This window comes from Sapajus apella, unplaced genomic scaffold (assembly GCF_009761245.1).
Source record: "Sapajus apella isolate SASKATOON/1434 unplaced genomic scaffold, GSC_monkey_1.0 scaffold175, whole genome shotgun sequence".
Lineage (NCBI taxonomy): Eukaryota > Metazoa > Chordata > Mammalia > Primates > Cebidae > Sapajus > Sapajus apella.
In genome coordinates, this window is record NW_022437115.1 from 533122 (window position 1) to 560832 (window position 27711).

The 27711-nt window shown below is 54.4% G+C and overlaps 2 protein-coding genes across 4 annotated transcripts; one reads left to right on the top strand and one right to left on the bottom strand.

Annotated features, from left to right (window-relative positions):
- Positions 1-6579: 6579 nt before the first annotated feature.
- Positions 6580-25398, bottom strand: HAGH (hydroxyacylglutathione hydrolase). Of its 3 annotated transcripts, none has more exons than XM_032268128.1 (9): positions 24696-24829; positions 20895-21067; positions 20322-20386; positions 17779-17896; positions 17062-17170; positions 15385-15488; positions 15121-15222; positions 7239-7318; positions 6580-6861 (listed from the first exon to the last, which is right to left on the bottom strand). In XM_032268128.1, exons 2-9 carry the CDS (start codon positions 20997-20999, stop codon positions 6762-6764), a joined length of 783 nt encoding a protein of 260 aa, XP_032124019.1. In that variant the 5' UTR covers positions 21000-21067; positions 24696-24829; the 3' UTR covers positions 6580-6761. The 3 variants fall into 3 exon arrangements, with proteins under 3 accessions (XP_032124019.1, XP_032124018.1, XP_032124020.1); XM_032268127.1 differs by lacking the exon at positions 24696-24829 and adding an exon at positions 24901-25398 and having other exon boundaries at positions 6583-6861; XM_032268129.1 differs by lacking the exons at positions 6580-6861; positions 17062-17170; positions 24696-24829 and adding an exon at positions 24901-25042 and having other exon boundaries at positions 7246-7318.
- Positions 25172-27504, top strand: FAHD1 (fumarylacetoacetate hydrolase domain containing 1). The gene has a single exon (XM_032268131.1). The coding sequence runs from the start codon at positions 25443-25445 to the stop codon at positions 26106-26108; it is 666 nt and encodes a 221-aa protein (XP_032124022.1). The 5' UTR covers positions 25172-25442; the 3' UTR covers positions 26109-27504.
- Positions 27505-27711: the final 207 nt, after the last annotated feature.

The following is a 27711-nucleotide window of genomic DNA, read 5'->3' on the forward strand; positions in this document are numbered from 1 at the left end:
AAAAAAAATATTTTGTGTATTGAGATAGTTTTGCTCTCGGTGTCCAGGCTGGAGTGCAGTGGCATGATCTCGGCTCTCCGCAACCTCTGCCTCTGGGGCTGAGGCAGTTCTCCTGCCTCAGCCTTCCACGTAGCTGGGATTATAGGCATCCACCCTCACGCCCGTCTAATTTTCTATTTTTAGTACAGGTGGGTTTTTTCCGTGTTGGTCAGGCTAGTTCTCAAACTCCCAGCCTCAGGTGATCCGTCAAAAAAATTTTTTTTGTAGGGACTGGGTCTTGCCATGTTGAGCTCAGGAGTTCAAGACCTTCCTGGGCAAGTGAACCACCTGCCTCAGCCTCCCAAAGCGCTAGGATTACAGGCATGAGCCACCACATCCATCCTAACTGTGCAATTTACATGGTTAAATGTTGTTTGAATTTAACCTCAAGTAAAAATAACAAATTGCCAAGCATGGTGGCTCCCACCTGTAATTCCAGCCCTTGGGGAGGCTGAGGCAAGAGGATCTCTTGAGGCCAGTTGGATGACCAGCCTGGGCCACAGCAAGACTTCATCTCTACAAAAATCATCATCTTCTTATATTTTTAAATTTTCAGATGAGCAGAAAACAATCACTAGACTCCTAATCCATTTTACAACTGGAGAAAAACACACCACCCAGGGACTCACATAGATCGGGGAGGCAGCCAGTGGAGAACAGCGAGGGCCTGAGGATCCGCCCACACAAGGAGCCCTGGAGGGAACAGAGGGGTTGAGGGCCCAGACCAAGCACAGAGGTGGCTGGTGAGAGACGGAGCCTCCACAGACCACACAAAGCCAGAGACCAGGAAGAGAGCAAGGGCACAGGCAGTAAGCATAGAAATCCTGAGTGTGAGACAGGACAGGCTGTGTGCAGCAACTGGGACTGAGTCAGGAAAATGGGGCGCAGGTGCAGGCGAGGTTTGGTGCGGAGACCTCAATTCACCGCAGACACCTGGACACGAGGCAGAGATGGGAAGGGCCAGGCAGCCTGATGTGCTCTTAGCTCCTAAGGGGAAGGATGAGGAAGATCACATGTGGGGGACACAGCGAGGATGCTGGCATCAGACACGCCACGGGGTTTTGTTTGTTTTGTTTTGAGACAGTCTCGCTCTGTCGCCCAGGCTGGAATGCAGTGGCACGATCTGAGCCCATTTCAATAGAAGTCAGACTTCTATCTTAATTACAAAATCATCAGTTTAAAAAATATCCTTAAGGCCAGGCACAGTGGCTCACGTGTGTAATCCCAGTACTTTAGGAGGTCAAGGTGAGGAGATCACAAGGTCAGGAGTTGGAGACCAGCCTGACCAACATGGTAAAACCCCATCTCCACTAAAAATACAAAAATTATCCGGGCGTGGTGGTGCATGCCTGTAATTCCAGCTACTCAGGAGGCTGACGCAGGAGAATTACTTGAACCCTGGAGGCAGAGGTTTCAGTGAGCCCGGATAGTGCCACTGCACTCCAGCCTGGGTGACAAGGCAAGACTCCGTCTCAAAACAAAAAACAAAAACAACAAAAAAAACAACAACAAACCAAATCCTTAAAACACAAGCTTCAGGCGGCTTTATAGGTAAGTAAGTCACTATTTTCTAGAAGCGAGGCCTCATTCTGTCACCCAGGCTGGAGTGCAGGGGCACAGTCACAGCTCTGCAGCCTCCAACTCCTGACCTCAAGGGACCCTCCCATCCGAGCCTCCCAAAGCACTGGGATTACAGGCATGAGTCACCACACCCTTATTACCAAAACCAGACAGGGATTGTACAGGAAAGGAATTCACAAGTCAAATCTAACCACTGAAATTATGAAATGGATTTAACCTAAGAACATGACATGACTTAGCAAAACATCTGTTCATGGGCTAGCCGCAGTGGCTCACACCTGTAATCCCAGCACCTTGGGAGGCTGACGCAGGCAGATCACCTGAGGTCAGGGGTTCAAGACCAGCCTGGCCAACATGGCAAAGGCTATTTTAAAAAAATTCCCATTTCTAATAAAAATACAAAAATGAGCCAGACATGCTTGCTTAAATTAAATCTAGGAGGCAGAGGCTACAGTGAGCCGAGACTGTTTAAAAAAAAGTCTGTTCATACAACTCAGCAGCTAAACGGAGAATAGGTAACAGATGCAGAAAACCCACGCAAGACTAAGCTCCCACTCCGGTAATTTCTGTCAAACTAGGAGCGGAGGGCAGGTCTGGCCGACAGTGAATGGGGCTCCCTGCTCAGCTGGCGGCCTCCTGCTCCCCCTTAGAAACCACCACCCTTCCCGCCCAGTCGGTTCCTCTCCATCTCCCTGACCTCTCAGTTCTCTGGACACCTGACAGCACCCCTGCAGCCTGGCCCTCACCCATCCCAGGACACACACCATCCTTGCAGCTGCCCAGGCAAGAACCCCAGCTACAGAGCCGCAGGCCCGGGGCAGAGTTCTTCCTGGGGGTCCTGCTGCCCCCACCCCGAAGGTCTGAGGCATCAGGGCTGGTGGCCCTGCTTCCACTCCTGAAGTCAGACTGCGGGGAAGGCTGGGAATGGGCTTCCTGCTCTGCGTATCTGGGAGGCCCAGGCCTGCCCTGTGCGTCTCACCGGGCTCCAGCCACACAGCCCACCTTGTTCTCCCGCTCCCCAACCCTCTTCCCACTTTATCTGGTCCACAGGACTCTCACCCTGACCTCTTCCATGTTCCTCCACCAGACGAGGCCCCGGGGCACTCAGTGTCTGCTGCACAGCCAGTCTTGAGACCCGCACCAAACCAGATGGCAGCACCCCAGTATTTACATGCAAGAGCAAAAGGCCTGGAATACTTGCCCTCCCGGCGGGCTGAGGCCGCGCAGTCAATGAAGAACTTAAGCTGCAGCAACTAAGAGAAGGTGCAGACGGCGTGGGACAGGGAAGCCTACCACAGGGTGCAGGTACCCAACTGTCTGCACCCACAGAAGCTGGCTGTGTAAACGAGGGCGGGGACGCCCGAGTGTCCACCCAGATGGGAGGAAAGGACACAAGCGCCAGGCCTGAAAAAGAAGCTACACGTGGATCATCAACCTAAGTGTGAAAAGCAAAACCCAGACCATCGGATTTCCATCACCGCAGTGTGGCAGGGTGGGGAGCGTCACACAGGACACACAAGCATTTACCATGCACAAAAGGACACATCTAACTACACTGAGAATCCCTAGCGGGGGCGCGGTGGCCCACACCTGTAATCCTAGCACTTTGGGAGGCCGAGGCGGGCGGATCACAAGGTCAGGAGACCGAGACCATCCTGGCCAACATGCTGAAACCCGTCTCTACTAAAACAAAAAAAATTAGACGTGGTGGCGCACACGCCTGTAGTCCCAGCTACCCAGGAGGCTGAGGCAGGAGAAATGGTTGAACCAGGAGATGGAGATTACAGTAAGCCGAGATTCCATCTCAAAAACAAAAAGAATTCCCGGCCAGGCGCAGTGGCTCACACCTGTCATCCCAGCACTTTGGGAGGCCAAGGCTGGTGGATCACGTAAACTCAGGAGTTCAAGACAAGCCTGGCCAACATGGTGAAACCCCTTCTCTACTAAAAATACAAAAATTAGCTGGGCATGGTAGCTCGTGCCTGTAATCCCAGCTACTTGGGAGCCTGAGGTAGGAGAATTGCTTGAACCAGGACCAGGGAGGCAGAGGTTACAGGGAGCCAAGATCACACCACTACACTCCAGCCTGGGCTACAGAAAGAGAATCCATCCCAAAAAAAAAAAAAAAAAAAGCCATGAGTGGTGGTTCACACCTGTAGTCCCCGCTACTTGGGAGGCTAACGTTGGATGATCTCTTGAGCTTGGGAGGTGGAGGCAGCAGTGAGCTCTGATTACACCACTGTACCCCAGCCTGAGCAACCAAGCCAAGTTCTGTCTCAGAAAGTAATAAAAATTTCTACTCCAAGGGTCCCACATCCTCAGGCGAGCAGCAGGCCACCAGCATTCCCGCCTGGGCTCTGCCTCCCGTCAGATCCACAGCATTCGATTCTCACAGGAGCACAAACCGTTTTGAGCTGTGCACGCGAGGGACCTACAGTGCACGTTCCTTATGAGAATCTAATGCATGATGAGCAGAGGTGGAAAGTTTCATCCCTACCCCACGCCCCTCCCACCATAGATGTGGAAAAGCTGTCTCCAGGAAACCTGTCTCTGTTGACAAAACGGTTGGGAACCACTGCTCTACTCAAGACTGAGTTACCAGCAAAAAACCAGAACTGTGAACGTGCGCGACCAGCGAACACACCAGCTAACAAGGACACAGAACACCACACGTAAGGAAGCTTACCCAGCAGTTACACGCACCAGAGAAAGCTGGGGAAAAGTATTCACAGAGGTCACAAAGCAGGAAACGCTGTGGCCGGCGAGCGTGGGGGAAGCATCTACCCACCCCTGTACCCGAGGACACGCGTGTCATCAAGGCCTCTGCAAGAGGCCATTTCACATCCCCCAGGTCGAGAAAAGCTACCACATCCCACCCCAGGAGCTGGCGAGGGTGTGGAGCGACATACCACGTTCATCCCACTGAAGAAGAGAACTGGCTCCATGGATCCCACAGAACAGCCCAGGTGTTTTCCAGGATTTAAGACACACCTCTGGCCCAGACGCTCCACTTCTGGTCATTAACCCTCAAGAAAACTGTCCCCAAAGCATCCCCACCCAAAGCTCGGAAAGCGCCTGCATCCACAGTGCCTGCAACCCCCCAGGACCGCCTGGCTCCACCTCGCACCACGGCTGCCCCAGACCAGACCCACAGAACAGTCCCAGAAGGGCGCGCACAGCAGGGCTGCATGGTGACAGGGAGGACGGGAGACTCGAGGGTCTCCGGGGCTGCTGTTTTTCTTTCCGTCCCATACTTTTTTGAGATAGTCTGACTTTGTCACCCAGGCTGGAGAGCAGTGGTGTGATCCTGGCTCACCGCAACCTCCACCTTCTTGGTTCAAGCAATTCTCCTTCCTCAGCCTTCTGAGTAGCTGGGATTACAGGCATGCACCACCCCGCCCAGCTAATTTTCTATTTTTAGTAGAGACAGGGGTTTCACGGTGTTGGTCAGGCTGGTCTAGAACTCCTGACCCCAGGTGTTCTGTCCACCTTGGCTTCCGCAAGTCCTGGGATTACAGGCGTGAGCCACCACACTGGGCCCGACACTTACTTTCTCTTTGGTCACTGGGGCCTCTGGGAGGAAGGTGAGCAGCAGGATGGGAGCTGCATGGCCGCCTGGGAGTACAGTGGGGTGAGAAGACGCGGCTTGCTTGCCCCCTGCTCTGAGGGGTCCCTGCAGTGCACAGGGGCCTCTGGCGCCCTCTGGAACACCATCTTTAAAGAGAATGGACGCGTGCAATTCCTGTGTGAAGGTAAAATGTCTGGAATTCTGACTCCAGCGTGGTGGGGCCCACGTGGCAGCTGGAGTAACCAAGCCCCAGACACAGCCAGGGAAGGGGACAAACAACCACAGCCAAGGCACTTCCTGGCCCTAGCTGCCCAATGAGGAGCAGGGGACATCAGTAGCAGCACACTTGTCACAGATCACCTGTCTCCTGATCCAGGACAGCCACTGGGGCCCAGTGCCCCTCCCACTAAGTTAGAGTCCCTCCATCCTGCACCCCTGCCCCACACCCCCATTGTGGCTGCTGGAGGGGCTGCCTCTTCCTGTCCTTCCCACGTATACCCCCTGCCCCCAGGCAGAGCCAGAGCCTCACGTCTGGGCATGACATATGGCCGGCCACCCACCCAGCTCTCCTAGGGTCACAGGCCAAGAGCGCCTCGTAGGTGACTGCTTCCTCACGCAGAGGCAGGGGCCCTGCCTGGAGGTCTGGGATCTGGCTGCCTCCAGGAGGAAGATGCAGCCCCCTCTCCCTGCCGGGAGCTTGAGCAGATCAGACCACAAGCACAGGTTGCAAAGGTGCCCACCAAAGCAAGTGGTGTGACAGTCCCATCAGCGCCCAGCCAGGGCCATAGCTAGGACACCGGCTCATGCCACAGACACGAGGCAGTGTGCCGTCCCAACGCTCGGGATTCCCAGGACGGGCTGCTCCTGCAGCCCCAGCCACCCCACACTGGGAGCTCAGGAGAGGAGACAGCACAGGCGCAGCCTCAACAGCCACACCAGCTCTGAGCCAGAGCCCCTGGGCATGGGCAGGGGACTTGGCGAAGACCCCCCACTGTCTTCTTTGGGCACAAACACCAAGCAGCCTTCCCCAACCCAGGATGGCAGCAGTGCTGGAGCGCCCTTGGCATGGGTGGGGGGGGGAATGGGGTTCTGTGCTCACAGGGTGGGAGAATTGCCTCATCCCATGTCAACAGATTGTGATGGTGACCTGGGATCCAGAAAGGTGTCAATTCCTTGTGGGGTGGGGCAGGGGACATTGGGAAAGGGAGAAGGAAGAACCCCAGGGCACCTCCGTTGTACCTCTCCTGCAAAGCCAGGGAACCCAGGGAGAGAGCACCCTCCCAGGGTCCTGACCTGAAGCGTGGGTGGGAGGACTGCAGTGGCTCATGGGGGAGGAGGAAGAGGAGGAAGAAGGCCCATGGAGAGGCCAGAGGACAACAGTCTGCAAGTGGAAGTTATGGGAATAAATACTTTTTAAATTTCTCTTATAAATATGCATTAGAACATTTGATAACACAAGCCAAGAGCTGTGAAATTAAGGTTAAATCAAGACTGAATTTCCTGCATCAGCAGCAGGAAAACCAGTTACCTAAGAGAGCCTAATCCCCCAATGCTCCGAAGGCGCAGGGCAGCCTCAGTCACGGGGCACCTTGAACTGGTCCTTCTCCCTGCGCACGGCCCGCATGGTGGTCACGGGGTCTGTCTCGCCCGCATGCTGCTGCACTGTCTTCTCCCTGCAGAGGCCAGCAGCACAATGCAGGCTGGGGGAGCAACCGGCCCACCGCCCTCCCAAGGAGCCAGGGCTGCTGCCGAGGACACCCCCCAATGAGGGGCGCACAGTGCGTGCTGGTTCGGCCCAGCCCTGGTAGGACACAGAGGATGGGGAGGTGGCAGCCACTCCCCCCCCAATGGGTTCTGAACTCCAGGGTCCAAAAGAACCCAGGCCCTGGCCAAGGTGCCCCCAGAAGAAATGTGTTCCGACTCTGTGGCTGCACCTGCTACAGCTCCCCAGGGCAGCCTCAGCCATCTGGGCTCTCAGACGCCCCTGGGCTGTGCGCTCAGGAGTGGGGCTGCCACATGCGAGAGGCCTGCTCCCACCCCCTGCCCTCACCTCACTCTCATGAAGGGGTTGTAGGTGAACTCCTCTGCCAGGGTGGATGGCACCGTGGGTTCCCCGATGTCGTACTTCTCCTGCAAGAGAAACATGTCGCTTTATCACGGGGATTTCACATGATGATGGGAGGCTGGGCACGGAGGCTCACACCTGTGATCCCTGTACTTTGGGAGGCGGAGGCGGGCAGATCACTTGAGCCCTGGAGTCTGAGACTAGCCTGGACAAGAGGGCGAGATCCCATCTCTACTAAAAATACAAAAAAATCAGCTGGGCACGGTGGTGGGTGCCTGTGGTCCCAGCCACTCAGGGTGCTGAGGTGAGAGGATCGCTGGAACACAGGTCGAGGCCACTGTGAGCCAAGATGGTGCTACTGCACTCCAGCCTGGGTGACAGCAAGACCACATCTCAAAATAGATGCTTCAGAACACCTGCTGGTCCCCTTAGAACACCACCCAATTGAGAAGGCAAAGTGAGCAGAGCCCAGCGGGTCTGTCTGTGCAAAGGAAAAGAGAAGCCAACATCCAGGGTGAGCCACGCCCCCCTCCTTCCCTTGCTGTCCTAGAGATGACGACAGAAACGGAGCTTCCTTTTCATTCACGTGAAGTTTACATTTCAGTTATGGAGTTAGTAACCGACAAGAATGCAGGAGACACAAGAAAGAAAACCACCACAGCTGCACCGTCTAACCAAGCACAGGGAGGAAGGGCACCTTCCTAGGCATGGCATGGCAGGGCAGGGCTCCCTCCCCCAGGGGGCAGGCCACCTGAGCCCCGCAGGCAGGCGGCTTGTCACCTCCACTCGAGATGGAGATGGTCTCCCTCCTGAGCAACAGTGACCAGAGCAGACAGAGGGTGTGGGGTGCAGGAGAATGCAAACCCAGCCACATGGCCAACAGTTAGCAAGAAAAGAGGGGATCTCCACGCAGCCCCGGCCTTTCTCCCACCGCCTCACCAAGAGGGCCTCAGGGCAGCGCTCCGGCAGAAGCTGCTGGTACCACGCCAAGCTCAGGACCACCGTGGCCTCACCCCCGAAGGTCCCCACCCGCTGTGGGCAGTGGGGTCAACGACTGACTCTTCAGCTGGCGGGGGGACACCGAGTGGGGTCTGGCAACGCCAAGATGAAGGGTTCAAACTAATCTGTTCTTCCTTCTGCTGAAAAGAACCTGAGAATGTTCGTAATACTCCCTGTTCCCACCAATATTCTCAGGCCTAAGACATCTCCTTCCACCTCCTATGAGGGAAGAAAAGTTAACACTTTTAAAACAGGCGGTGCAAACTGTCATAACCTTTTGGGTTACCTATTAAAAAAAGGTTTTTTGTTTTGTTTTCAGACATAGTCTTATTCTGTTGCCTCAGCTCACTACAACCTCTGCCTCCCAGGTTCAAGCGATTCTCCCGCCTCAGCCTCCCAAGTAGCTGGGATTATTATCGGCGCTCACCACCACATCCAGCTAATTTTGTATTTTTTTTTAGTAGAGACAGGGTTTCTCCATGTTGGTCAGGCCGGTCTCGAATTCCCAACCTCAGGTGATCCGACCACCTCAGCCTCCCAAAGTGCTGGGATTACAGGCATGAGCCACTGCGCCGGGCCTAAAACGAGTTTTAATGTAGTAGCTATTTTTCTTATGAAGTACAAAGCAAGCAGAAATTTAAACGCGTAAAAAAAGACATAAATAAGGTCCTAACCTTTGGGAGGCCGAGGTGGGTGGATTGCCTGAGCTGAGGAGTTCAAAACCAGCCTGGACAATGTGGTGAAACCCTGTCTCTACTAAAATACAAAAAACAAGCCAGGCATGGCGGCATGCACGTGAAATCCCAGCTACTCCAGAGACTGAGGCAGAATTGCTTGAACCCGGGAGGCAGAGGTTGCAATGAGCCGAGATCACGCCACTGCACTGCAGCCTGGGCGAATGAGTAAGGCTCCATCTCAGGAAAAAAAAAGGCTTGGTGGCTCATGCCTATAATCCCAACACTTTGGGAGGCCGAGGCGGGTGGATCAGAAGGTCAGAAGATGGACACCAGCCTGGCCACCATGGTGAAACCCCATCTCTAGTAAAATACAAAGAATTAGCGGGGCATGGTGGCAGGTGGCTGTAGGCCCAGCTACTTGGGAGGCTGAGGCAGAGGAACTGCTTGAACCCAGGCAGCAGATGTTGCAGTGAGCCGAGATCGCACCACTGCACTCCAGCTTGGCGACAGAGCAAAACTCCATCCAAAAAGGAAGGTCAGTCCTTGCAGCACAGCTCAGAAGAGCTACACCTCCTGTGGGTTCTGAACTCCAGGGTCAACAAGGAGTTGAAAACTCTCAATGTCCTTCTTACTGAGATTGGTAGAATGATTATGGGTAACACCCACACAATAGTGTGTTTTACACCTATTAAAAAGAATGACAAAGGCCGGGCGCAGTGGCTCAAGCCTGTAATCCCAGCACTGTGGGAGGCCGAGGCGGGTGGATCACGAGGTCAAGAGATCAAGACCATCCTGGTCAACATGGTGAAACCCTGTCTCTACTAAAACTACAAAAAATTAGCTGGGCATGGTGGCGTGTGCCTGTAATCCCAGCTACTCAGGAGGCTGAGGCAGGAGAATTGCCTGAACCCGGGAGGCGGAGGTTGCGGTGAGCCGAGATCGCGCCATTGCACTCCAGCCTGGGTAACAAGAGCGAAACTCCGTCTCAAAAAAAAAAAAAAAAAGAAGGACAAGCTGGGCATGGTGGCCCACACCTGTAATCCCTGTACTTTGGGGGGCCGAGGCAGGATGATCACAGGAGTTCGAGAACAGCTTAGGCGACATGGTGAAACCCGGTCGCTACCAAAAACACAAAAACTACCCAGGCACAGTGGCACAGGCCTGTGGTCCCAGCTACGAGACGCTGAGGCAGGAGAATTACCTGGAACTGGGAAGGCAGAGGTTGCAGTGAGCCGAGATTGTGCCACTCCACACTCCAGCCTGGACGGCAGAGTGAGATGCCGCCTCCACCCCCTCAAAAAGAGAGGCCGGGCACGGTGGCTCATTCCGGTAATCACGGCACTTTGGGAGGCCAAGGTGGGTGGATCACGTGAGGTTGGGAGTTCAAGACCAGCCTGACCAACATGGAGAAACCCCATCTCTACTAAAAATATAAAATTAGCTGGGCATGGTGGCACATGCCTGTAATCCCAGCTACTGGGGAGGCTGAGGCAGGACCCACCTGAGGACCCCCCTCCCACTTGAACCTGGGAGGCAGAGGTTGCACCACTGCACTGCAGCCTGGGCAACAAGAATGAAACTCTATCAAAAAATAAATAAATAAATAAATAAATAAAAATAAAAAAAGACAGGGCAGGCACAGTGGCTCATGCCTATAATCCCAGCATGCTGGGAATCTGAGGCAGGTGGATCTAACATCTGAGGTCAGGTGCTCGCAACCTGCCTGACCAACATGGTAAAATCCTGTCTCTACTAAAAATGCGAAAATTACCTATGCATTCCAGCCTGGGTGACAGAGCCAGACTTTGTCAAAAAAAAAAAAAAAAAATTAGGCCGGGTGCGGTGGCTTGTGCCTGTAATCCCAGCACTTCAGGAGGCCAAAAGATCACCTGAGGTCAGGAGTTCAAGACCAGCCTGACCAACATGGAGAAACCCGTTGCAACTAAAAATACAAAAATTAGCCAGGCGTGGTGGTATGTGCCTGTAATCCCAGCTACCTAGGAAGCTGAGGCAGGAGAATCACTTGAACCCGGGAGGTGGAGGTTGTGGTGAGCCGTGATTATGCCACTACACCCCGGCCTGGGCAGCAAGAGTGAAATGCCATCTCAAAAAAAAAAAATCAACAAAATTGACACGACTGATAAAAAGAACACAAACTGCCAATATCAGGAATGAAAGGAATATCATCACAGATCCACCAGATACTGGGGAGGGGGAGGGGTTCACCCTGATCTAAATTTAACAGCTATACAAATTCCAAAAAGAAAATACTGGAGTAAGTTTTTTTGACCGTGGGATGGAAGACAAAAAAGAATGAACCATAAAATAATCTATTGGACTTCCTCAAAATGACAAATGTTTGCTTAAAAGATACTGCTGAGAAGACGAGACGCAGGACTGGGCTCCAGCACCTTCCAAAACCCCGCGTGGCCACGAGGTGGCAGGAGTGTGCAGAACAGCTGGTCTCCTACGCCTTCCTGGCAGGATGCAAACACCACAAGCACTGAGAAAGGAGAGTTTGGGAGTTTCTTCCCAAGTCCAGCCCAGCCACTCCTCTCCTGGGTGTCTGCGCAGTGCTGTACCTAGGAGGTCCGTCCCTCCAAATGCATGCTGAGATCTGATCCCCATTGCGTGGGTGGGGCTGAATGGAGGTGCTTGGATCACGGGGAGAATCCCTTGTGAAGCGCTTGGTGCCCTTGGCCAAGTGTAAGTGAGTTTTTGCTGTTAGTTCCCACAGGATCTGCTTGTTTAAAAGAACCTGGTGCCTCCGCCTTCCCCCCCCCAGCCCCCAGCCCCCTCTCCTCTCTCACCTGCTCTGGCCACATGCTTCACACCCACCAGCTCCTTTCCCCTTCGGCCGTGAGTGGAAGCAGCCTGAGGCCTCACCACGTGCGGACGCCCAGGCCATGCTGCTTATACAGCCTGCACAGCCATGAGCCACATAATCCTCCTTTTATAAATTACCCAGCCTCAAGTATTCCTTTATAGCAACACCACACAGACTAAGACACCCAGAAAGTTAAAATGTATGTCCACTGTATTTCTAACTAGTATCAACTAACAATCACGACCAAGTGTGTAGTGATCCATTTAATCACACATGCCAGACCTTCAACACGAAAATTCCAAACACTGCCGAGAAACGCTGAAGACCTCAATAAATGGAAAGCTCACAGAAACACCCAGTGTTAAGATCTCAGTTCTCTCCACATCAGTTATCACAACCGCCCCAGTCGAACGCCAAGCCAGCTTTTTTTGTAGAAACTCCAAGATGATTCTAAAAATGGAAATGCAAAAGGCTTGAAACAACCAAAACTGTTCTGAACAACACTGGAGGCTTTACACTACCGAGGTCAGGACTTGGCACAGAGCTGCAGCACTCAGGATGAGGTGCTGGGACACCAGGCAAGTCACACAGACCAGCACGACAGAGCAGAGTCCAGAAGGAGACTCGGGCATGGACAGTCCATGCTTTGCAGAGAGGTGCCAAGGCAATTCAGGCAGGAAAGGACAGTCCAAAAGATAGCGCTGAACAAGTCGGGATCTCACTCAGAAGGCGAACCTCTACCCTCGCCTCGCACCTCACGCAAACGCCATCTTGAAAGGGAACACTTTAAATTTTATGTGAATATAAAAGCGAAGACTTTGAAACTTCTAGGAAGAAACACGGGATAAAGTCTGTGAGCTAGGGGTAGGCAAAGATTTTTAGAGCACAAAAAACATAAAAGAAAAAATGAGCAGGCCGGGTGAGTTGGCTCATGCCTGTAATCCCAGCACTTTGGGAGGCTGAGGCGGGCAGATCACGAGGTCCAGAGATTGAGGCCAAAATGGTGAAACCCCATCTCTACTAAAAATACAAAAAAGCATTAGCTGGGCGCAGCGGCGGGCACCTGTAATCCCAGCTACTAGGGAGGCTGAGGCAGGAGAATCGCTTGAACCTGGGAGGCGGAGACTGACGTAAGCCAAGATCATGCCATTGCACTCCACCCTGGCGACAGACGAGTGAGGCTCCGTCTCAAAAAAAAAAAAAAAGCCAAAAGAAAAAATGAGTAAACTGAACTTCACCAAAACTATAAACTATTTTCCAAAGACAGTGTTAAGAAAATGAAAAGGCAAGTCATGAACTGGGAGGGAAAAATTTTTTACATAAATCTCACCAAGACTTGTTTCCAGACGATGTAAGAAACTCTTACAAGAGCAACCCAACAGGCCAAACACAGTATTTTAAGTGGACAAAAAACTGAGCATAAACTTCACAACAGAAGGCATCCGAAGGCCAACACACACGAGAGGATGGTCATGGGGAAACCCACATTTGAAAAGCAGTGAGACGCCACCACACACACGTTAGAATGGCAAAGACTAAAGAGCCCAACGGCCCCAGCGGTGGCTGGCACCGTGTGGAGGCCCCAGAACTCATGAATTGGTGGTGGGATCGCCGAACGGGACACCCATTTTGGAAAACAGTGCATACATTTAACCACACTACACAGCAGCTCCACTCTTAGGTAGGTACCCAAGAGCTATAAAAACATGTCCACAAAAAGACTTGTACACAAATGGTCATAGCAGCTTTATTCAAATAGCAAAAAACTGGAGACAGACAATCGGATAAACAAATTGCAGCATTTCCACATGATGTGCTACTCAGAAGCAAAGAGCATGGCTGAATCTCACCAACATCAGCAGGGCCAAGAATGCCACAGAGACGACGGAGTCGCGTGCTTCTGTTTACGGGAAACTCTACAAAGTGAGCTGAAAGGCCGGGTGCGGTGGGTCACGCCTGTCATCCCAGCACTTCGTGAGGCCAAGGTGGGCGGATCACAAGGTCAGGAGTTTGAGAGCAGCCTGGCCAACATAGTGAAACGCCATCTCTACTAAAAATACAAAAATTAGCCAGGCGCGGTGGTGCACACCTGTAGTCCCAGCTACTCAAGAGGCTAAGGCGGGAGAATCACTTGAACCCAGGAGTCAGAGGTTGCAATGAGCCAAGATCACACCACTGCACCCCAGCCTGGGAGACAGAGCAAAACTCCGTCTCGGGGGGGGGGGGGGGGGGGTTGGGGAAGTGACCTGAAGTCAGAGCAGAGCAACAGCTGGCAGGAATGCCATATGGGAGGGGCATGGGAGCCGTGGGGCAGTGGAAAGCTCTCCATCTTGACTGTGGAGGAGATGACACAGGGCAAACATCACCAACATTCCTCAATCTGCAACCTGTCCACTCAAAACAGACTCACTGGCCGGGCATGGTGGCTCATGCCTGTAATCCCAGCACTTGGAGAGGCCAAGGCAGGCGGATCACCTGAAGTTAGGAGTTCAAGACTAGCCTGGCCAACATGGTGAAACCCTGTCTCTACTAAAAAACACAAAAATACAGGTGGTAGGTACCTGTAATCCCAGCTACTTGGGAGGCTGAGGCCGGGAGAATTTCTTGAACCTGGGAGACAGAGGTTGCAGTGAGCTGAGATTATGCCACTGCACTCCAGCCTGGGTGACAGAGCAAGCCTCCATCTCAAAAACAGAAAAAAAAGATGAATATTTATGATTCATCTGATTTAGAGTTTGGATTTTTATGAGTAAATATTGTAAAATAACGTAATCCTCTACTCCAAGATATTGAAAAGATGCTCAACAGAAATAGATGATTTACTTAAAACAACAAACCTGTCCGAGGCAGCGACTCTCACTCCACTCAGCAGAGGGAGGCCATGTTTGAGAGCACCCAGGCATACACAGTCCTGACGCTGTTTCCGGTGAATTTGGGGACACCTGGAGAACCCTCTCCTGCTCCTGGCACTCTTTGGCTCGGCTGGCCTGGGCTATGCCATGGAGGCTCACGTGGGGCCTTCGTAGAGACAGGAGTCCTTTGGACACAGAGCCACTTCCGTGGCCTGGGGAGCCAGCAGAGCCACGTGGTGCCAGCCTGACCCTACTGCTCAAGGTGGGAAACAAGCCCAGCACTTGTTAGACATGCAGTGTCTGAAGCCCACTCAGGATCCTCCGAGGCAGAGGGATCTCAACAGAACCCCTGGGGTTCGCTGTAAAGGGCAAGCCTGGCCACAGTGGCCTGAATCCCAGGCCTACTCTGTGGCCTCGGAGGCACGACTGTCTACCAACTCTGGCAACCCCACTGTGCACAGTGGCCCGGCGCAGCCCACGGGAAGGCACTGCGCCAGGAAGGCCCCACTCACCTTGGCCCAGGCCAGCTTCTCCTGGACAGCGGTGTTGCCAGGCTCCACGTGGCGTGCGAACTTGAGGTTGTTGATGGTGTACTCATGGCCACAGTAGACTCTCTGAGGAGAGAGGAGACAGGTGAGCTCGGAAGTCCTCAGGGATGGGACAAGACGCCCGGGGGTGTGTCCGGTGAGTGGGCGCCAGGAGGGAAACCCTTTGTTTCCTGCCAGGCAGGCTGGGTGAGGCCCCCACACCCCAGCCCGTAGGGAGGCACTGCCTACTGTGTCCGGGGGGAGCCGGCCCAGAACCTCCAGCAGGGCTTTGCACATCTCATCCGCAGTCCCTTCATAGAACTTCCCACAGCCAGCCACAAACAAGGTGTCACCTGGAAACAAGAACAGCCACGAGGTGGGGGCCACTCGAGGCCAGTGGCTGGGACTCAGGAGGAGCCAGGAGCAGGGTGACACTCACCGGCAAGGCCCAGGCCCCGAGCCCTGGCTGCCCTCTGGCCCCGGCTGCCCTGACTCCCACAGGCTCGCTCCACTCAGAGCCCACGTTCCAGCTCCCACACCTCCTTCCAAGCCTCAGCTGACAGCGCTTACCACCTGATGACCACGCAACTGGCCATGCAGACCTGAAACCCAAGTCACTCTTCCCTCACTGCTCCTAGTCCCACCAGTGGTGGCTGTGAGATGCTCACAAACCCAGACCTCCCCCACACACCCAGCAGCCCCTCTGAGGCTCCTGCCTGGCCCCTATCTTCCCTTGACCCCAGCAGCCAGTGCCACCCTGTGACCAAGGTCTCACTGCCCTGCCTGAGCTGACTGAGACCACCTCTCACCCACTGCAGGGGACGCAGCCCACAGTGCTGGGCACCTCAGGTGCACCCCACCCTCAAGCACCCAGGCTCCTTCCTGCCTTAGCCTCAGGACCGTGTCCCATCCCAGCCTCTGCCCTCCTCGTGCTGCTTCATGGCCAACCTCAGCTCACTGACCCACTCAGCCACTGGCCTCAGAAGCAGGACCGTCCCCCTAAGAGGAGTGTGCTCGGCACCCAGCATAGCAGAGGCTGCCCCACTTCTCCTCATCACCCAGGGCAGAGAAACATGCAGTGGTGCTGGACACAGGCCAAGGCCACGAGTCCCCCTGGGCCCTCCTGGGCACGAGAGATGGGACAGGATGGTAGGACAGGACCTGTTCCCCCGAAGGGCCCCAGACCTCATGTCTGAGGACAGGCAAGAGGCCATGGAGACTCCAGAGGTAAGGAAAGGCAGAGCAGGCAGGAGGCGACTTTGGGGCCTGGGGCTCCTGCTCCATGGAGCTATGCCACCTCCCCTCGCCAGTTGCCAAGTGAAACCCCACACTGTGAGGCCAGTTGGGGGACAGGCACGTGAGGCAGCCCCCACCTCCAGCAGCCTCCACAGGGCCTTCCCACACAGGCCACAGCCATGGAGGGGCTGGCCTACAATGGGGCTGTCCCCCGGCCATATGACCTCCAGAGGCGGCTCCCACAGGTCTGTGACGACTCCAGGAGGCAGGCAGTGCCCCTAGACTGGCACAGGTCCCCTAATCCACACTATGGCACTGAGGAACACAGGGGCTCCAAGGCCGAGCCCCCTTCGCCCTGCGGGAAGAAACTGACTCTGTTCCCATGAAACCCACCAGGACCCCAGCTGCCTCCAGCAGTCTCTGCCAGCACAGCCCTTGCTGCAGGCGGAACGGCCTTCCAGACCACGATCCAAACCCACTGTGGGAAGAAACAGAGCAGCCCCGCCATGAGGCTCCCCAACTCCTGGATGTGTCTGAGGCTGAGCCCCAGGCTCCGCCACTCCCCCACCTGTGAGCCCCACACACCAGGGCAACAGAGAAGGCCATGAAGCTGCCCCCGTGAGCCTGCCTGGCAGGAGACAAAGGGTCTTCACAAAGAACCCCTGTCCCCACCCCCACCTCAACACGCACCTGTGAACACGGCTGGAGGCTGCGAGCCACCGGGTTTGGTCACAAAGTAACAGATGTGTCCTGAAGTATGGCACGGTGTCGACAGGCATTTGACGTTGAGAGACCCCACCTTAAACAAAGCAGGTGACCGCGTGTGCTCCCAGACACCCTAGAGAGCATCTCCCGGGGTCACCGTGCAGCCTGGGCCCTCCCTAGCTCCAGACGATATGCCCACAAAGGTGGGGCAGGCGCTCCCAGTCACGGGGCTGTGGAACTCACTCACTCCATGGGTGCACCCAAGTGCGCCCCCCCCACCGGAACCTGAGCACTTGGGTATAAAAAGCCAAGCGGCTTGTTTGTTTTCTCCTTCAAAACTGGGCCGAATCCACAGCCAGCATGTCTCGAAAGATGGCTTTCCTTTCCACGCTGGGCCTTTTGTTTCCCCTATCCCCATCTGTCCCCCACCCTCCCGCTGAGCCTGAGTCTAGCACCAAGACCCCGCCCACATGGCCCACTCCCCAGGGTCACGGAGCCCTGCTTCCCAGCCCCACACACAGCCATGTTCTACACACTCCTCTTCTTGTGCCAAGACAAAGAACACTGTCCATACTGCCACAGAGGACCGCTGAGAGCCCTCCTGGGTCACTGGGGTAAGGGAGCAGAGAGGACGTAGGGAGGCTTCCCTGCTCCTGGCAGGGCCGTGCTGGAGCACCGCCACCGCCAGAGCTCACTGCTCACCTGCAGTGTGGACAGGTGAGTGACCTTGTGAGTGAGGGCCCCGATACGGTCGTCACCGCCGTACACCTTCAGCCCCGGTTCCAGCTTCACCAGTTTCTCATTCCCGCCAGCATGGTCCCTGGAAGTCAAACAGTAGACCTGGGTTGCCTGCTGCTCTTAAACCCTGGTCAAACAGGATTCCTATCTTACACTGGACGTTTCTCAAAGAAACGTACATCTTGCAACCCAGAAAATTTGCTTCTTGTCCATCACTGGATCTGCTGCCCAGATACCCGCTCCCAGGCGAGGCTCCCTGCGGCCCTGCCTGTGGCTGTTTGGAGCCGAGGAGGCAAATCACAGACACCTGGATGATCCCGTGGCCAGGGTTCCGAGCGTGGGGGCGTGGGGTTATCACCTGGACGTCTTCACGAAGAACCACCTGGCTCCTACCCTGAGTCCTCGTGCAATAGGTCTGAGGAGTGGCCTGGGGTGGGATTTTTGAAAGCCCCCAGGTGATTCTCATGTGCAGCCTAGTTTGGGAGCCACCCCAATGGCAGAAAATCAAACTATTCAGCGTAGGAATCGCCTGCGGTGTGTCTGGGATGAGTGGCTGGCCCTAAAGGTGGTCTGCCTGCAGGGGAGGCCAGACTGGGCCAGCTCCAGGCCTCCTGACGCTCACCGGGTGGAGGAGCCTCCTTCGAGCCCAGGTTTCCCCAGGGGAGCCTGCCTGACCTGCATTTCAGAAAGGGGCAATCGAAGGGGCCCTTCCCAGGCCTCACCTAGGCTAGAATCCCTCATGTAGGCCGCAGAGCCCTGATGTGGGGTGGGGGCCATGAGGATCCCGCACCTGCCAACCGGGCTTCATTTCAAGGCTGAGGCCAAAGCTCTCCCAGCGGCAGGGAGCATTTGGCTTGGCCTCACTCCACGTCCCCTAGAGACTCCTTCGTGTGCCTCCCAAGGAAACTCCAGCAACCACACCAGAAACGGCCTGCCTTAGCGCTGCTGGGCCGCAAGATAACAGGGTGGAGTGGTGGCCACCGCCCTCTGCCCCTCCTGTCCTTCAGGAGGGCGTGGCACACAGCCTCGGTCCGCCCATCGCCGCCCACCACAGATAAGCAAACCCCATCCCGCTGAAGCTAGAGCCTGGCTTAGGACTTCATGCTCTGGCATGAACGTCAGAGGGGCCTGGTGAACTCAAAAGCACTACGGTGTAAGAAAGGGACGTCCGCAGCGGAGGCCGGGAGAGGCAGTGAGCTGCAGCAAGTTGTGAGGTGCCAGGCACCTACTCGGAGGCCACCACCAGGATTCCCAGGAGGAAGCATGCTGGCAGCAGGGGCCTCACACGACAGGCGGGCAAATGTGCTGAGAGACAGCAGCTCAGCCACACAGGCCAAGGGCCAGGGAGGCTGCAGGCACCGCCCCTCGTGCCCAGGTCCCTGCATGGACACCTCCGATGATCCTGCAGAGGCTCTCGGGGCCCAACTCACAGAGCCTGAAACTCTCCAGGCCTCCGTGCAGCTGCGTGTAAACCATGACGCTTCTATCAAACCCTGGCCAAGCCACCAGCACAGCACTCCCACCACCGAGGACAGGACACTCATTTCACCCGGAGACAGAGGCTGGGGCAGCCACAGCTTGGAGGCCCTAGGACAGTGCCAGACAGGTCTTGGCTCAGGAGAAAGGTGCTGGCTGCTCTTGCGCACTTGCTTGGCAAACAGAAGTGTGAGCCAAATAAACACTTTCCTAGCTTTGAAGATCCTCAAACATTTTCAAAAGCCGAACAAGGGCCTTGAGCTGGCAATGCCAGCCCTGGAACCCGACATGGTGCTTTATTCATCCTTCAGTTTTTGAGGATTTAAAAAACCCAACCTCTTCAGATACGGCTTTTTTTTTTTTTTTTTAAAGAAATAAAAAAAAAAAAATAGCCTCCAGGAAGTGTCTCGCTCTGTCACCCAGGCTGGAGTGCAATGGCGCGATCTCGGCTCACTGCAACCTCCACCTCCAGGATTCAAGTGATTCTCCTACCTCAGCCTCCTGAGTAGCTGAGATTATAGGCGTGTGCCACCACGCCCAGCTAATTTTTGTATTTTTAGCAGAGACAGGGTTTCACCATGTTGGCCAGGCGGGTCCTGACCTCAAGTGATCTGCCCACCTCGGCCTCCCAAAGTGCTGGGATTATAATCCCATGTAGCCACGGTGCCTAGCCGGCTGCTTTAAAAAACAAACACTCACCCCTAGACTCATTTACTCACTGACATTGAGGCCAACGTGCCGGGGCACAAGCCAGGGTGGCCCCAGAGACAGCAGGGGCTTGAGGCCTGAGGGCAAGGCTGCGGCCTCTCCCCTCACTCCACAGGCCACGGGGCCTCAGAATCACTGCAGCACCAGACCTGCCACTCAGGGGCCATGGTCTTTCTCAGAAACCTATTGGGGGTCTGTCCTCACAAAGCAGACGCAGCTATGGGGGAAGACAGGCCTCAATGTCCCTGAACCTACCAGGGCAAGAAGTGAGCCTGGTCCCGCACCCCCAGGAGACACTCAGGCCCTGTGGCACCGGCACTTACCAGTGGTGATGGGTGGTCAGCACCGTGGTCAGCTTCACCCCGTGCTTTTTCGCCTCCTCCACGACCTGCAGCAACACCAGGGCAGGACAAAGGCCCATCATGTTCCCAGGCCTGGCTTGCTGGCCTCCACAGTGGGGTGCCCAGAGGAATCGAGGATGCAGGGGAGGGGCCGCTGCTGTGGCCCGTCCTGACCCTGCCAGCTCGTCCTGCTCCAGGAGAGCAGGTGAAAACAGCTTCTTCCTGCTCAGCCTGGCACTCTCAGAACCACCCACTACTGCTCCAAGCCCCTCCAGCTATGAGGGCATCACCCCCAGAGGCAGCACTGAGGGACAGAAAGCCTCCAGGAAGTCACATGCCCAGGATTTAACAACACAGCGTTTTCTGTGTCACTGCCTCTTGCCTCCACCCTTCTTGGTTAACAGTGGCTGGAGACTAGTTTTTCAGAAATGAAGTGACTGATTTCCATTTAGCTGAGGGAGAGCTGCAAGGACACTGCGGTTAGGAAGCCCCCTGGGGGTGAGGACTCCGAGCTGGGTGGTGAGGGCAGGGAGAGCCGGGCACAGCCATGCACACCTTCTGGGGCTGCACTGGGTCCACGATGGCAGCCTCCTTGGTCTCGTCGTCAATGACCAGGTACATGTAGTTGTCGGTCAGGGCAGGCAGCACCTCCACCTTCATGGTGCCCTCGTCCACAGTCAGACTCTTCCGCAAGTCTGTGTGGTGGAAAACTCCCAGCAGGGCTGGACCTGCAGACACAGCACAACTCAGCTGGTGTCTGCGCCAGGCCCTCCACGACAGCACGGACACACTGCAGTGCTTCCCAGCCTTTCTAGGTTCCTCTGAAAGGAAATACCCTGGCCAGATGTGGTGGTTCTTGCCAGGAATCCCAGCGCTTTAAGAGACTGAGGTGGAAGGACAGCTTGAGGGCAGGAGTTTGAGACCAGCCTGGGCAACATAGCAAGACCAGGTCTCTACAAATTTAAAAATTAGCCAGGTGTGGTGGCACACGCCTGTAGTCCCTGCTACCCCGGAGGCTGAGGCAAGAGGATCGCTTGAGCCTGGGAGTTTGAGGCTGCAGTGATCTATGACTGTGCCAGTACACTCCAGCCTGGGTGACAGAGTAAGATCCTGTTCCTTAAAAAAGAACCAAAAGGAGTATCTTCGTCTGTGCCCAAGGAAAACACAGAAACTGACTCATGCTCATATTCATGGAAATCAACTGTTTGAGACTTATGATCTGTATTTTCTTTTTTTGGGACCCCTGAAAGGATAGGATGGCCAGCTTGTGGCTGTGAAACAAACCGCTGTCTGGCATGACTCCTGCAAGCTCTGGGGTATGCACACCCCGGACTCAGGGACAGAACCTGAAGAAAGGAATGCAGACTGGAGGTGCCCCAGGCTGGCCATCTGCCCTCCAGCTAGCTGTGCTGCCACCACTGACTAAACCAGCCCGCGTTCAATGCAGTTACTCACAGCCATTTTCAGCCTCCAGCCAGAGAGAACCAACACATGACAAGAGGCTGAGGCAGGAGAATTGCTTGAACCCGGGAGGTGGAGGTTGCAGTGAGCCAAGATTACCCCACTGTACTCCAGCCTGGCTGACAGAGGGAAACTCTGTCTCAAAAAAAAAAAAAAAAGAAAGAAAAAGAAACAAATACTTGCTCTTAAACAGCAGGAATCTGAGATGCAGATAATGCACAAAAATCAGCAGTTTTGTGGGGAGTAGAAAAGTTCCTTTTTAAAGCTGCCTCTCTTATTAAAGAATAAGCATGCTAATAACTTTGTTACGTCCTCTCCTATGTAGCTGTTAGACACTCCACGCTTACAGGCATGTAGTACATTCTATGTCCTTGTACTTTAACCAAGATATCTGTGCTGGATGTGCTCACAGGCCTGTCCCAGCTCTCCCTTGTTTTTACCTGTTTTAAGAAAAGTTTTAAGTTATTAGCCAATCGGGTTTTAAATTGTGAGGTCTGACTCCAGCCAACGGAGATCACACACAGAAGTAAAGACGGCCCCAAATGCGTAAGGGATAGATGTGTGTGTTTTCCTTTGTTCACTGTACTCGTGGCAAGATGGCTAGTGAGGATACCCTTACTGCAGTCCAGGAAGTAAAAATTGCATTGCAGAAAGATCCTTTGTCTCAGTGCTGATTTTTCTTTCCAGCACCGAGCATCTATTTCCAAAATCCTTTGAGATGGAAAGCTGGCCACAACTGCCCCAGATTCCAGTGTGGAGGATACAAAATCACCATCCAACTGCCCTAAAGGACTCTGCCACAAGGGCCCAGGAGGTGGGAGGAGTGGGTGACCAAGGGACAAAAGTGTCTGCCAGCCAACAGAAGTATTTCAGATTAGGTAAATGCAGAAGTATTTTAGCACTGAAACTCCTACTAAACCTGAAAATACATTGGGGCCCTGAATACCTTCAGTTCCACTTTATGGGGGGAAAACACAAAAGGTGAGAGAGGACAGTGGAATCCTGGGGCAGGTGCCAGGGCAAGGTCTTCTCCCAAAAGGGATCCAGAATGGGCAGCACCCAACAATCGAGAGACACACACGTCTCCAGGGCTCATCTAAATGCGGAATCCAGCCTTATTTCTACAGCCAGGGAAACTGCCCAAACTCTAGTTTCAATCATTGCACAAAGACATCCAGTTACCCTTCTGACAGCCAGCTGGGCGTTTTCCAGGTCCTTCTCATGCACATTATACCTACGTTCTGTATGAGCAGCTTCCTGTGATATTCCCCTTCCCCTTAGCCTCATTACCATCCCAACCCAAGGGGTAGAGCAAGCAGAGTGTGGGTGCTGGAGACTGCAGGTGGTGTGCAGAAGGGTTGTGACAGGACACCCGGAGTGCCGGGGCATCCTCCCGCAAAGGAGCTCCATCTATACTAGCAGAACATTACAAACAAAACTACTGCCCATGCACGGTGACTCACACCTGGAATCCCAGCACTTTGGGAGGCGGAGGCAGGCGGACCATTTGAGGTCAGGAGTTAGATACAGGCATGGCTAACATGGTGAAATCCTGTCTCTACTAAAAATACAAAAACTAGCAGGGCGTGTTGGCGGGTGCCTGTAGTCTCGGCTACTCAGGAGGCTGAGGCAGGAGAACTGCTTGAGCCAGGGAGGTGGAGGTTGCAGTGACCAGAAACTGGTGACTGCATTGCCCAGGTGAAGGAAACATTTCCAACTGGTGCTCAGCCTCCCCTGGGGACCACCACAGCCTCCTAAAGAAGCTGACAAGACATGGAAGCGCCTTTATTCTGAGAAAAGAACGCAGCTGGTGCTAGTACCAGCAGAAACCTTATTCCCTTTCCATATCACTCAGCCCAACACTGCCTGGAAAATGTTCCCAGCTCACTGTTTTGTAACTTAAATACTCTGTACAAACAGAGGTCAAGGACCTGCAGCCTAGGGGGTCTGGACCAAGTTCAGACACATGTTTAGTTTGGCCCACAAAAAAAGAAAAAAAAAAAGGAGGTATGGTCTCAGTCTGTCTTCTAGGCTACGGTGCAATGGTGCGATCACGGGTCACTGCAGCCTCCACCTCCCAGATTTAAGCGATACTCCTGCCTCAGCCTCCAAAGTGACTGAGACTACGGTCGTGTGTCACCACACCCGGCTGATTTTATTTTTTGTAGAGATGAGAGCTCCCCATGTTGCCCAGGCTGGTCTGGAACTCCCGGACTCAAGCGATCCTACCGCCTGGGCCTCCCAAATTGCTGGAATGACAGGCGTGCGTCACTGCACTTCTTTTTTAAGTCAGGGAGTTTCTCAGCACCTAGCTTCCCTCGAACTGGGCGGCACCAGATACTGGCGCAGGGAGCTCCCTTCGAATGCGGCAAGCACGCCCTTCCGATGCCCACAGTCCCCCTCGAACTCTCCGCCTGCGCCCTTATGAATGTCCCTAAAACTCTAATTCTGAGGACATCAAAAGCCTTGCTCTTTCCTTAGCAAGGCGACATTCTACCCCCTGCGGACGCTTGACAGCTTTCGGCGAGATCTGGAAACTGCCAAGGACGCCTCCCCGCCTGCGCCTCCGCCCGCCCAGTGCCCTGCGCTGCGCACCCTCCAGGGGAGCCGGCCTGGCCCGGCCTCGCAGTCCTCTCGGGACGGATGACACGCCGGGTCCCCAGACAGCGAGGCTCCGGCGCCGGGCGGGCAGCTCGGCCCCCGCAGGCGGCGCCGCGAGAGCGCGGTCCTCGCAGCCAGGCAGCGGCTGCGGGGTGGGCCGGGCGTCCGGGGGCCGCGCCCAGACTCTCCACGCCGCCGGCCGGGGCAAGACGCGACGCCGTGGCTGCCGGAGAAGCGCGGCCGGCCCAGCCCGAGCGTGGAGGCCGCGGGGGACGCAGGCCCGGCCCTGCTTACCTAGCGCCTTCCGCACCCGCGGCCCCGCCCCCGCTCCGCGCTCGCCTCAGCGCCTGCGCCGCCTCCGCTCGAGCCGGGCAGCGCGGCCTCAGGCACCTGCGCAGCAGAAACCGCGTCAGCGACCGCCAACCGACGGCCCCGCGCCGTCCGCTCCCTGCCCCGCAGGGCCCGCGCCCCACGGCCCGCCCCGCCCCGCCGCACCCACCCAGGCCTCGACGGGTGCAGGCGGCTCCCAACGCGGCGAGGCTCCGGCGGCCCAGCAGCCCGCGGCCCAGCACCATGACCGGAGCGGGGCTGGACGGCCGGGCGGCCCGGGGCCGCAAAACACCGGCGTCGGCGCGCCCCAGCCAATCAGCGTCCGCCTCCCGCCGCCCTCAGCCAATTAGCGTCCGCTTCTCACCGTCCGCCAGCCAATAAACGCGCTCGTGCTCAACCCGTTTTCTCCCCGCACCGAACGCCGCGGGCTACGGGACGGGACTGGGGCTGCGGCGGCGGCCAGAGCTGGGCCGGGAGAGCTGAGCCGCGAGCCTCCGCCTCTTTCCCGGCACCGCACAGCAGCTCCCTGGAGGCCGAGCGTCGCGCCACCCGGGCACCCTGCAGATCGCGAGGTGGAACGGGCAGTCACTGTGGGGGCGCGGGGGGGAGTGGGGAGAACAGCGTTCCGAAGCATTTGGTCCTCTCCGGGTTGCCGTAGGCATCAGCTGACTGGTCCAGCTCACGTGACTGCAGGGGCACTTGGTTGGAGTCATGGCGCCCTCCAGGCCACTGTCCCGCTTCTGGGAGTGGGGGAAGAACATCGTCTGCGTGGGGAGGAACTACGCGGACCACGTCAGGGAGATGCGCAGCGCGGTGTTGAGCGAGCCCGTGCTGTTCTTGAAACCGTCCACGGCCTACGTGCCCGAGGGCTCGCCCATTCTCATGCCCGCGTACAGCCGCAACCTGCACCACGAGCTGGAGCTGGGCGTGGTGATGGGCAAGCGCTGCCGCGCAGCCCCCGAGTCTGCGGCCATGGACTACGTGGGCGGCTATGCCTTGTGCCTGGATATGACCGCCCGGGACGTGCAGGACGAGTGCAAGAAGAAGGGGCTGCCCTGGACTCTGGCCAAAAGCTTCACGGCGTCCTGCCCGGTCAGCGCGTTCGTGCCCAAGGAGAAAATCCCTGACCCTCACAACCTGAAGCTCTGGCTCAAGGTCAACGGCGAGCTGAGACAGGAGGGTGAGACATCCTCCATGATTTTTTCCATCCCCTACATCATCAGTTATGTTTCTAAGATCATAACCTTGGAAGAAGGAGATATTATCTTGACTGGGACGCCAAAGGGAGTTGGACCTGTTAAAGAAAACGATGAGATCGAGGCTGGCATACACGGCCTGGTCAATATGAGATTTAAGGTGGAAAACCCAGAATACTGAGGTATTTCTTAAGTTTCACGAGGGAAGGGAACAAGACAAAAGCAAGCAACAGCTGTTAAATGTCACAATCTTTTAATAAGAAACCAATTATTTAAAAAATGATTAGATTGCCATGCCTCAATTCCTAGAAGATGGACGCTTCAAGAAAACCTGAAGTAGAATGAATGGGCCAGAAATTAACACAGCCAAAGTAAAATATTTCTTCGGAAAAGATTTTATGAAACCAAATGTTAAAAACAGTTTCCTTTTGCAAAAATTGGAGAAGACTTTTCAGTGGATTATCTATAGGATGATCAGTAGTTCAAGCCTTAAAAACTGCAGAGAAAACTGAAAGTTATTTTGCAGGTAACTTTCCAGTGTTTCCCAAAGTTTCTCAGACTTGGTAATCATCAGGAAGAATTTGTAAAAATAAAAATTTCCAAATTACTGGCCCATCCCAGATTCACTCAGTCAATTTGATGGGATTAATCTCTGGTGAAGCAGTGTTTACAGAGCACTCTAAGTGATTCCTATCAGGGAAATGTGGAAAAACACTGCTGTACAGAATCAAGTTTATTTAAAATTTTACTTAGTAAGTGAACAGTTAATGAAGATTTCACCTATTAGAGTATCTACCCAGACCCACTGATTCTGAGTTCAGAAGATGATTTTGAAATTATTGTTGTCCAAATAAAGGTGCTGCCTTTTTTGTGGCTTACAAGTGTATTTTTTCCCCCAGTAATGGTGAAGAGGGAGTATTTCCTCTTTGTGGGACTTTAGACCTTAGTCTTTGACTTTTGGCCTTCTGAGCACTGTGCTGTATTAACAGAGTTAATCAGCAACTGTATCTCCCAATCGGAGATAAGGAGGCTTTGTGGAAGTTGAATAGCCTGGGACTGCTGCTTTTGCTCTTGCCTGCACCCTTCTCTGAAAAAAAGGTCTAGACAAGATGCACAGCATAGCTATCAATGCCTGGAGGAGTCCTCTGGGCTTCAGCAGGGGTTCTGTTGGCCCCTTGAAGAAAGCCTAGGACATCTAATTTAGTAATAATGGTCAACATTTATTGAACACAGTACTGTTAGGCATCATGTCAAGCAGTTTAGTCTGTATTTCTATGTGTTATGTAACCCTCAACCAAGCCGTAATGTTAGTATTATCACTACCATCCCCATTATTCAGATGAAGATCTAGAGCAAGCCTGGCTAAATCACTCAGCTTAGTGGCAGAGCCAAGATGTAACCCAGCTCTACTGACACCAGACCTAAAGTCTTGACCACAAAGTGGCTGCATCTTGTAAGCAAATAATATATAAGAAGAATCAAACATTTATGTATGCTACAACCCCATGCTTAAATTATAATTTAGTATGAGGAAGTGCCATAATTTGATTCCTTTATTAAATATCATGCTATCTTAACTACTTTTATCTTTTACTAATCTTTCTTTTTTCATTGCTTGGCAATGCATGTAATTACAGAACAGTGAAAAAATAGAGATTAGCAATTAGAACAAAACAAAAATTTCATCTACCCAGAGATAGCTGAAGTTAAGCACCGAGTGCAAGTTCTTCCAAATCTGTGGATATAATAGTAATTTTTTAAATAGAGTTTGCTCATATCATATA

Coding starts and splice junctions, on each gene's coding strand:
- FAHD1 (XM_032268131.1), top strand. CDS start 25,443: ATGGCGCCCTCCAGGCCACTGTCCCGCTTCTGGGAGTGGGGGAAGAAC.
- HAGH (XM_032268127.1), bottom strand. CDS start 24,976: ATGGTGCTGGGCCGCGGGCTGCTGGGCCGCCGGAGCCTCGCCGCGTTG. Junction 17,171..17,778: donor CTCACCTGTCCACACTGCAG/GTGAGCAGTGAG, acceptor GCTTTGTTTAAG/GTGGGGTCTCTCAACGTCAA. Junction 6,862..7,238: donor AACCCCTTCATGAGAGTGAG/GTGAGGGCAGGG, acceptor TGGCCTCTGCAG/GGAGAAGACAGTGCAGCAGC.